This window comes from Cucurbita pepo, chromosome LG20 (assembly GCF_002806865.2).
Source record: "Cucurbita pepo subsp. pepo cultivar mu-cu-16 chromosome LG20, ASM280686v2, whole genome shotgun sequence".
NCBI classification, from domain to species: domain Eukaryota; kingdom Viridiplantae; phylum Streptophyta; class Magnoliopsida; order Cucurbitales; family Cucurbitaceae; genus Cucurbita; species Cucurbita pepo.
This window is the reverse complement of record NC_036657.1, coordinates 6802020-6813695: the sequence shown is the minus strand read 5'-3', so window position 1 is coordinate 6813695 and position 11676 is coordinate 6802020. Positions and strand designations below refer to the sequence as shown.

Sequence of the window (11676 nt, the reverse complement as noted above, 5' to 3'; positions counted from 1 at the left end):
TTAGCTCGAGAAAAAATTACTCTTTAATGTAATCAATGAATGTCTAAACTACTCCGAACTATCATGGAATGCCCTATTACTCATACGTCTCGTTTAAATGTACTTAAGTGCCCTTAAATCAACATAGTTCTTTAGAATATACCCTAAAACTTCCTAATTTAAGGAGAAGCTAACCTGAAGCGGTTGAAATGGCAAAGAACCAATCAAACAATGAGTTGAACCAGTTGATTTGGGGCTAACAAAATTGAGCATGAACCAGGTGGGCAAGGGGGAAACCAGATCGGGCTCACATGTCTAGGCTTGGGCTAACTTGGTGAGTTGGGCTGCAGTTAGGTCTAGTAACTGGGTTATGTTTTATGTATGGTTTCAACTTGAAAACCAAGGGTTCTAACGGTAAGGGTCGAGCTAGATAATCATAATCTCGAACAAACCCAAGAATAGAGTTCCAATCCTATCGTACCCTACTTTTAATATTATTATGAAAATTAAGAATATTTGACATTTGTAACCGATGTTAATAATGCATTGTGATTTGTGAATATTTGAATGGGTCGAGTTATGATCAATAAGGTTTTCTTAAATAATAAAATAAAATAACCCGACAACCTAATACAACACAACCTGAAAATGTGTTGAGTTGTGAATTATATTCGGATTGCTCGATTCACCAACCCAACCAACCTAAAATTTCAAGTTGGTAAAAAAAAATTCTCAACTCAACTCGTGTACACTCGTAAATCCATACAACATAGGATTTTTCAGTGAGTGGTGGACACGTTATGGATCCATCAACATAATCCAAAAGAGCATATCCATCGTAACCACATTAGTTCATCGGGGACAGCTGGTTTGGAAATAGTGACATTATCTATGACGTTATCTGAATCAGTCACGATAGAGAGAAGTTTTTAGACTGTGCAACGTCGAGAGATTGTCGTATCTCTGTCTGGTAACAATATAACAAAATTTACGCTAAAACTGAACCTATAGAAATCATATTAATAATTTTAAAATTATTTATGTTTAAATTGACAATATTTTTGTATGAATTTAAAAGAATGAAACTATAACTAATATTGAAAATACTCTCGATATCATCCTTATTACATATGCATATGCTAGACTCGTTCCTTCTAAATTTGTAAAGAAAAATAAGATTGAAAAAATCATAAGCAGAATATGGTACATGTTAAAAAAGTTCGAGATGAACGGTCTAGATTAATCTACTCCCTTCAACATCCACGAACTTCTAAACGAAACCGTTTCATTCAATTCTATCAAACGAAAAGTCTTTATGACCAATATCAATCTCATGTTGAGTGCGCGTTCGAGACGGTCGAACAGGGTTAACTTCAGTCAAACCTGATTCAATTGGATCTTTATCATAGCTTCCCATCTCAACGTGGGGTTGTGACGAGGACGAACCATCAGCATGACGAGAAGGGGACGGTGAATCATTGTCCCAACGATCTGGTTCAAACGGTGACCTTCTCGGCGAGTTATGGAAGCTATCGACCTCACTCTTGTAATGTCGAAGAAGGTGAACGGGTGACATGTGGTGAGTCGGAGTGGTGGGTCGACTCGACATTGGGGTGATCAAACCACGGTTGTGTTTGATGTGCTTTCGAGCCGTGTGGTACCAATTTCTAAGGGCAGCTGCCACTCTCTCATTGAATATAGTTGGCTTCATTGTTGAACCCATCTATATATATACACAAATTTAAATCAATGCTTTTAAATTTTACCAAAGAAAATATGTTAATATTTCCAGTAAAAATTCAATTTTTACCTGAGTTACCAATGCATAAAGAGGTAGAGTTACATAACTACAAAGGATTTGTACAATCACCCTGACATTCATAATTATATAATATCAAATATGTTAATATCTTCTTATAAAATAACGATAATAAATAAATAAATAAAACAATATATGATTTTTTTATAATAATTTAAAAAATTTAATAAATTATGATTAATATGAGAGGAATAATTTAAAATTAAAAATTTTATTAGATACAAAATTAATAACTGACCAACTGATCAAATAATTTTTTTAGTATTAGTATAGCAAACTTACCCCATCGAGATTCTGATCACCACATCCTCTACATGCTCGTGGAAACAAGAATTCAGCCCGAACTCATACTGAAAGAAAAAGAAACGTCAATTAAGATAACATCAACCTTTTGGAATGATAATCGATGTTCTTGCAATGGCCTACGTCCACCGCTAGCCGACATTGTCTTTTTTGGACTTTTACTCCAGTGCTTCCACTCAAGGCTTTAAAACGCGTCTATTAGGGAGAGGTGTGAACGTGGGTTCTCACAATCCACCGTCTTTGAGGCCCAGTGTCCTCTTTGGCACACTGTTTGGTGCCTACCTCTCCATAGAAGACGCAAGGTTTTAAAACGCGTCTATTAGGGAGAGGTGTGAATGTGGGATCTCACAATCCACCGTCCTTGGAGGCCAGTGTTCTTTTTGACACACTGCTTGGTGCCTACCTCTCCATAGAATACGCGTTTTAAAATCATGAGGCTGACGATAATACGTAACGGGCCAAAGTAAACAATATCTGCTAGCGGTGGATTTGAACCGACTAAATTGAAAGAAGGACATACCCAAGTCCAAGCAAAGAAGCCAACTTGGAAGGCGTTTTGGAAGAGAACGAAGTTAATAAGATAAAGAATGAGGCGAGGGCGATTGAACCAGAACAGGTCATCGCCAGGCTCCACCACCGGCACGCCCTTCACCACTTCGCCTCGCTCTTGTATTCTCAGCGCCATCTTCGTTATGATCACCTGCAACTTCGTCCCGATCAGCAGCAGAATCTGCAAATAATCGGTAACTTTTTAGTCAAAATCATCTTCTTCGTCATTTTCCCACATCGAAAACACAGATTCTTGGCTAAGTTCTTACGATTAATGGGATGAATGGCAGCCATAGATATGCCCTCCAACCTGTTCGACGAAATGCCCCAATGAAAATTTTGTCAAATATTTTGGTTCTATTAATTTGATGATATTGATGTTTTGTTGTTGAATCTTACCGTGGGTGTTTGAGAGGAGGAATAGCACAGCGAAGAACCAGATTGGTGGGCTGCAAAATTAACCCAACAAAAGAGTTATTCACTCCGATATATGATCAATAAAGACGTAATTAGAGATGTTCATTGAGCGGGTTAGACGGAAACTAAACGGAAAAGCTTTCTCCGTTAACGTCTCTGTCTTGGTCTCCTATTTCAATCTCTATTCTCGTGAAATACCTAATTAAGATGTTCACCGAGCGAGNATCTTACCGTGGGTGTTTGAGAGGAGGAATAGCACAGCGAAGAACCAGATTGGTGGGCTGCAAAATTAACCCAACAAAAGAGTTATTCACTCCGATATATGATCAATAAAGACGTAATTAGAGATGTTCATTGAGCGGGTTAGACGGAAACTAAACGGAAAAGCTTTCTCCGTTAACGTCTCTGTCTTGGTCTCCTATTTCAATCTCTATTCTCGTGAAATACCTAATTAAGATGTTCACCGAGCGAGTTAGATGGAAACTAGACGGAAAAGTTTTCTTCGTTTTTGTCTCTGTCCCCGGCTCCTATTTTAATCTCTATCCTCGCAAAATACCTAATTAAAGATGTTCATCAACTGGAGTTAGACGGAAACTAAATGGAAAAGTCTTCTCCGCGTTTCTGTCTTTGTCTCGATCTCCTATTTCAATCTCCATTCTAGTGAAATACCTAATTAAAGATGCTCACCGAGCGGGTTAGACGGAAACTAAACAGAAAAGCCTTCTTCGTTTCTGTCTTTGTCCCGACCTCCTATTTCAATTTCCATTCTTGCGAAATACCTAATTAAGATGTTCACCGAATGGGTTACATGGAAACTAAACGAAAAGGTCTTCTCCATTTCCGTCTCTGTCCCCACCTCTTATTTCGATCTCTATTCTCGCAAAATATCTAATTAAGATGTTCACCGAGTGGGCTAGACATAAACTAAACGAAAAAGTTTTATCCGTTTCCGTCTCTATCTCGACCTCCTATTTCAATCTCTATTCTCGCAAAATACCTAATTAAGATGTTCACCGAGAAAGTTAAACGGAAACTAGACGGAAAAGTTTTCTTCGTTTCCGTCTCTATCCCCACCTTCTATTTCAATCTCTATTCCCGTGAAATTCTCTATTTATTTTTACACGAATCGAGATAGAGATTCTCCACAGAGAATTTGTAATGAATTAATTAATAAAACTAACCTGATTCCCACGACTACTTTGAAGTCTTCTTCAAGAGAACGATTAATGTACTTTTGGAAATCGAATTGTGTATGACTTTGAGGAGCTAAATGTGCCTGTAATTAAGATAAAAAGAGTCCAATTTTCAACGACGGGTAACACACACTTTGACTCATATAAAAATCGAACTTGAATAAAAGCAACTAACCATTATAAATCCATGTCGTAACGTCAAGTAATCAACTTTTGGAACCGATCTTACAAACTGCCGGAAGAAACAAACCTGTTCAAGCCAAACAAACAAATTTCCATTAGTACAAAACTTTTTAAGAAAATCAGCAACAAAATCACGAGAATTTATGCTCAAAATTAACATTACCATACGATTGTAAACGTTCCAACTGTGAAAATTTAAATAATAAATTTTCATAAAATAAATCAATTTAAATATTTTGTCAGTAATTTAGAGCTATTTTCCCTCCATGTTTTAAAGCGAAATTTCAATATAATAAAATTATTAATTTAAAGTTTTAATTAATACGACCTCCAAAATCATGGGGTATAATTAATTTTTTTTATTTCTCGTCAAATAAATTTTATTTAATAGCTGTCACGAAAATTAAAAAAATACTTTATAAATTAATCTATATATATATATATATATATATATATATATATATATATTGCATTTATTTAATTTTAAAAAGGTCAAACTGGTAATGTCACCAATAATGGAATATTTGGGCGGCTAAAGTCATTATCCCAAAGTGGCTTATTCTGACCGTTTTCATTTCCATAAAATTGCATCCACATGATTTTCCAATAATTGAATTATTTTTTTAATATAATAATTTAAGGACTAAAATGAAAATTAATTTATAATTACATATTAAATGTGGATTAAATAAATAAATCTGTCGAGGACCAAATAATAAATATATATAAAAAAGAGGATCACTTTCGTGCAATTAATATAAAATTAGAAACACGAAAAGAATCTTACTATCCACATTAGGGTAGAATTCTTCGTCCAGAAGTTTAAATGTCTTCTCCCGAACGAGGTGTCTCTTGCAAACCTAAATCTCTCGGGATCTGCCATAATTTTGTTATGTTTAATAAATCTCTAAACTTTACTAACAATATCAAATAAGTCCCTAAACTTTCGACAATTTGTTAAAATCTACAAACCCAGTTTTGAATATATCAGAGATCTATTATATACTGAATTGAAAACCGTACCGTGTGAGAACTGATATTCCGCCGTTTTGGTTTCTTTTTCCCATGTTTTCCAACTCCTCATCTAGACGTGTTAATTATAATAGTAAGAGAGTGAAAGAGAGAGGGGTAATAGGGTAATTTCACACTATATAAAAATTTAAAAACATTAAAAATCTTACCTTTGCTCTAGCCAAAGCATAAGTTAGAACACAATACAAAACATGGCAAACAGCCAACACGAATATGAAGATATGAAGTTGATGAATTCCTTCCGCTGAAATAAACGACACTAAACCCTGTAAAACCGAACGATGTCGTTATCGTCATCGTCATCGTAAATCAACGTTTTTAACCTAAAATTAATCTCGTGCTAGTGATATGAATACGAGTCGAGATTTTTTATTTTTATACTGCATTAAATTACTATCGAACTCGTGATACTACTACATGCTCGACAAGTGTGTTTTCTTTTTTTAAAAAGTCTTCACCTCTCTATCTTATCTTACAAACATTTAATGGTGTCGGACCGATAATTAATTTATGTCTTTTTTAAAAAAATAATAATAAATAAAATTCAATTATATAAACCTCCAAATTTATACATCAAATATTTAATTAAAAATTTATTGTATTTTACAAATATTTTTAAAATCTCTAAACCAAAATTTAAAATTTTAAATATGGGGTTTTTTAAAAAAACCGGGTTTTATTTTTCAAAAACCGGTTGTGTTAGGTTTTGGTCGTACCTTAGCAGCACACTTGTCGGCTCCACCAGGCGCGGCCAAAACCCGCCTGAAACTTCCACCAGTTCCGTTCAGATGGAGAAGTCTCCGGCCATTATTAGCCAAATGTTCCACGGATTTCTCCATATCTTCATTCATCTTCGCTTCTTTCTCCTTTGTACAAGGATGCCACGTGGCAGCCACGTGTTCAGGAATACATATGTCAGAGATCGGACCTTGCCCGACCGTTAAAAGCAGCGATATGAATCCCAATAACATAAGCTCTACAAAAAAAATAAAAAAACATTAATTTTCATTAAATTTAATTAATTTTCATTAAAAAGCGTTAATTTTTATTAATTTTTTTTTATTAAACCTGATTTGATCTTCTCAAGAGCTTCAAATAAAGCTCGTTTGTGTCTCTTCTTCAGCCACTAAAAAAAAAAAAAAAAAAAATCATTAGATTTTAAGCGAAATTTCTAAAAGATTTAGCGTTTAAGCTTACCTGTCCGATAAGGTGGATTATATATTCGATGATGATGGAGATGAAGAGTAAGATGAAGCAGACGACGGCCACGGCCCACGTCGGCGTTTGCTCGAGCGACTTGCCACCGCCTGCGGCCGCCATGGATGGACTACCGAGCTACTTCCGATGTTTGAATTTTCTCGAGAAAGTTTGAAGGAAAATGGTGGAGAATTTTCCGGGAAAATTTGGGAAGATGGTATGAAGTATGAAGTTGTTGTTGATGAGGATATTGTTGTGTTGAGTATGGACGATAATCATATGATATGATGGGAATGAAGATATATATATATATATATATGGTTTTTAGAGAGAGAAAGATAAGAGAGAGAAAAAGGAAGACTTTGACTTTAAGTAATTCTCTATAGTGTTTTAAAATTTTGTTTTGTTTTATTGTATTTCTTTGTAATTTTTTTTTTTTTTTTTCATTTCATTTAGACTTTGATTTTGTTTAAAAAAGGTTAATGTAATGTTTTTGTTTTTTTTTTTTTTTTCTCTNTGATTTTTTTTTTTTTTTTTCTCTCTTGAACTTTGGTAACTTTTAGGTTATTTGAAGGGAACATGATTTGTGGATCGTAGTGGTATGGTTGTTGAGCCCTGTCCTCGTCGTGTTTGATAACCTATTAGATAGAATAGTTGTCTTTGGGCCTTGTCTGCCCTTTTTCGTAGAGAATTTCGACTTGGATTGTGTAGCTGCTGCGTGTCATTGTCATACTTGTCCAAGACATGTTGTCTGTGGCAGAATGTCGGATGTCCCGGTCATGATTGTCCAGGACGTGTTGTTCATAGCTGCATGCTCGTTCCAAACCCTTTTTACTTGCTTTCATGTTAGATAGACATGTTGTCCAGGACGTGTTGTTTATGGCTGCATGCTCGTTCCAAATCATTTTTACTTGCTTTCACGATCATACTTATCCAAGACGTGTTGTCTGTGGCTGCATGTCGGATGTCCCAATCATGATTGTCCAGGACGTGTTGTTCATGGCTGCATGCTCGTTTCAAACCCTTTTTACTTGCTTTTATGTTAGATAGACTTTTCCTATTCTTGTTGTGTCAGGGGTGTATGATTGGTCACCAAAATCATGTTTACACTCGTCAGGTCTAAAATGCCCCAAAATGTACTATTGGGAGATGTAATTGGTTGTCAATTTTTCTTACCCGGGTTATATGCTATCAAAGTCGTTGTTGTTTATTCGCTTTTAGCTTATAACATTGTCTCCTTTTAAAATTGTTTTCAATGTATTTCTTCGTTCACGTTTTCTAAAACATTTCTCTCAAATGAGACCTAAGGCTCAAGTATATGTCAATATTGTCCACAAAGTTTGAATTTCACATGGCTAACTTGTTCGCTAAATTAGAACAAGTATCGTATAATCGTTGTCCCTCTGCCGTAGGTTCAACACTACGTCCTCTCCCTTCTTATTCAATGGGGCAGTAGGTTCGACATCCAACAAGTTTGCGGACCAAGTTCATACACATATAAGCGCTGACCCTTAGCTTCGAAATAAATATTAATGTTAAAGTTCACCCACTAAATTATTATAAGTACTAAAACTAAATTATTGGAAACTAAAATTCAGCAACAAAATGGTTAGTTTTGGTAAAAAAAAAAAAAAGTATTTTTAAATTAATTTATTTTAAGATTAACCGGCCAAGTTAAAATATATCCAAAGAATTTAGGTTCAATAATTATAAGGTCGAGCAAAGAGTTACACTTTGCATGTATATATATATACACAAACCGAAGGATTATATATATGTATGGAGTTTTACTATGCCAATACACATATACAAACCGAGGTCAATGGATTGTTATCTACTCTAGTGACTCCTCTGAGAGCAGATATCTCTTAGTTCGTTAGCTCGTACCAATCTCTATGTTGGGAGGTCAATAACTCAAATCTCTGTGTTGTATTAGTTGTAATCTAGATGTTGACTCCTTCAAAGTCCGCTAAATAAATCATAAAATAATAAAAATAATAATAAGCAATTTTTTTTTAAAAAATAAAAAATTTTAACGGATATATAAAAATAAAATAATTTATTTCAATTTCTTGGAGAGAAACGTTGACTTGATCAAGTAAAATTTAAAATAACAATATTTCGGTTTTCTTTGACTAATTCTTATCACGAATCTCAAATAATTAAAAGCTAGGTGGTAAAATCTGGACCGTCCATCACAGTCTAAGTCAAACCTTTAATTAAATTAATAAAAAAAATATTTACGTAAATTACCTTCCTCTAATCATGTCTTAAAATCTAAAACCCATAATAATTATAAGCTGTTTTTCCTTTTGGGTTCATATTAGGAGAAAATATTCTCTCTGACCAAAGACCAAGAACATAATTAAATAATATTTAAATATATATATATATATATATATATATATATATATATATATATATATATTAATTTTAATATATTTAAAAATAGATAAATAAATAAATAAAACATTTTCTTCACTTAGTCATCCCGTTGTTTTTCAAATATCGTATCCTTTTTGTGACTTTAGAGGGAAAATATTATTATAAAAAGAAGAAAATAAACAAAAAAAAAATAATTATTTAAAATATATTGGAAGAAGACTTGATTTAAATAATTATATTTAAATATGGGAATAATTAGTCAAACAATGTAAAATTATAAGTGTTTTAATATAATAATTATTTATTATGTTAATTAGTCGCGTAAAAAAATATTTACCATGCGAATTTTACTATGGTTGAATTTATAACTTTGTTTAGTCATTTTAATGTTACCTTGATCAAGAGAAAATGGTAAGTTGTGAAATTTAAGAACTTCGATAGGTAAGAAATTTTGACAATCGAAGACATGTTCGAGTCAAGATTTGTATATTGTCTTTGATTGACTGTCTTGCAAAATGTCAAAAGACTTTTTTTATAAGTGATTGGTGGAGTGGATCGGTTTGAATATTATGTAAATGGTAAGAATTTACTTGTATACGATATGGAATCGAGTTGAACATTATGTAAATGATAAGAGTTTACTCGTAAACGGCATGAACTTCCACTATTCATATTTTTCAAATAGTTCAACTTTAATTCATTAGATGCGCGTGCACTCCCTTCACCCAATCTCGATTTTGGCCCATGATACCCATGACCTAATGTCAACACAACTCCGTAGCCCATACGACTCGCGACCAATGACCTGCATCCGACCCATGAGCCTTCAGCTAATCCACATCGCCAACTGATCTGACTACAATTTGAGCACTCTTGACTCACCCCACGTCATTCCCTTTGTGTGTGGCTCAATTCCAGTGCTATCTAGCTTACTAGTACTGATTTCGACTTGGTGGCTCGACTGACACAAATTTGGCAGCTGCCCTTCAGCTTAAATGACTCGGCTTGAGTTCTCGAGACCTTCCCTACCAATTTGGACCATTTTAGAGCTTCTTTTGACATTTTTAGAGACATTTGAGGTAAGTATGGCCACTTGTTCGTCAATTTAAGTTGTTGCTGGATACATAAGTGGATTTAATTAATACCATTAGATGATTTGGATCATGTATTTTGTATTAACTCAATGTCTTGAACCCACCTAAGTTGAATTTGGATACTTTTCCATTATGATGAGTACGGACACATACATTATGAATTACGACATTTATGTTTGTCATGATGTTATGCGAGCCTTTTCCCTCCATATTATTCAGTATAGTACGTTTGCGAGTGCTAGCCTGACGAGTCAATACCCACGGGGTGTGCGAGCCCGCTTGGTGGGCTCATGCTCAAACGCGTAGGTCATGTGTAGAGAAGTACTACACATCCAACTTTGTCCGGATTCTAAAGTTGTCTAAGGTCATGTCATGATATTTTCTTGACACCTTTGTTTCTTCTCTTACTTATACCTTAGTTTAAAAATCGTCTTTTCTAGGTGTCTTGACTGATGCACTTTCATCCCCGGTCACATCATAACACTTATCTCGATTATATTTGGTTTTGCCAATAACGACAAGTATTTAGAAGTTAACCGAGAATAAATTAAAAAAAATTAAAATTAAAATTTTATTTAAAAATTCAATAAAAAAAACGAAATAAATATGAAAAATGATAGACAAATATAGTAATAGCAATAATGAAGTCAAAACTGTAGCTTTGATGTAACCAAATTATATTAATATAAAATTAATAAGACCCAAATATTAAATTAAATATGATGATAAATTATTATTATTATTATTTTGAAAAATAATGTGATATTTTATTCCATTAGGTTTGAATAATAAGTTCAAACAGACACACATGACAGGTCATTAATATTATATTATTGTATCGTAAATTGTGTCTTGTCGTAAAATATTTGGATAAGTATTAATTAAAAAATTGAGCAGAGGTAAAAATGTTGGAATGTTGTTTTTAAAAATTATTTTTTAATAAGAAAATAAATTAATGAAAATATTTTTTAAGGAATTGATTTTGGAATTCTTAAATAAGAATTCCAGTTATACCCTTCCGATCGAATGTAGGTCGGTTTCGTCTCCTTTAGAAACACTTTCTTACTTGTACGGTAAAAATCTGACGCAAATAGATTGAAAAGTTACTCGTTTCTATTCTAGTTGGGATTGTCTATCAATGTCGTCGTGTAGAAACGTTTTTTTTGTTCTATGGCGTGTTTTTTTTTTAGGTGCATCCCTAACTATTTTTTTAAGAGCTTTTCACTTACAAGTCGGGTGGTAGGGTAGGGCATATTGGACGAAGTTTCGATACCATTAACCGTCTCATCTTAATATCCCCTGAGAGCTCGAGAAATGATGTTTTTACCAAGGTATTTTGAAATATTATAAATTGTCATGGTTGTTATGTTACGTGAAAATCTTGGAAATTAAAATTAAAGTTACATATTATGCTTTTTAAGCCACGAATTTGTTCCCTTGCATTTTTTGTGTTGAAATTTGCATGTTAGAGTCATTCAAGTAGTATTGATCAAATTATCTTATATAGTAATTTAAATCTTGAGTT

General features: G+C 33.6%; 1 protein-coding gene across 1 annotated transcript; it reads right to left on the bottom strand.

Moving 5' to 3' along the window:
- Window positions 1-1152: 1152 nt before the first annotated feature.
- LOC111783324 (MLO-like protein 6) lies at window positions 1153-6934 on the bottom strand. The gene is made up of 14 exons (XM_023664244.1): window positions 6673-6934; window positions 6544-6601; window positions 6192-6451; window positions 5625-5741; window positions 5467-5527; window positions 5231-5319; window positions 4436-4510; window positions 4249-4343; window positions 3299-3348; window positions 2920-2960; window positions 2622-2831; window positions 2081-2148; window positions 1790-1850; window positions 1153-1702 (listed from the first exon to the last, which is right to left on the bottom strand). Exons 1-14 carry the CDS (start codon window positions 6793-6795, stop codon window positions 1265-1267), a joined length of 1746 nt encoding a protein of 581 aa, XP_023520012.1. The 5' UTR covers window positions 6796-6934; the 3' UTR covers window positions 1153-1264.
- Window positions 6935-11676: the final 4742 nt, after the last annotated feature.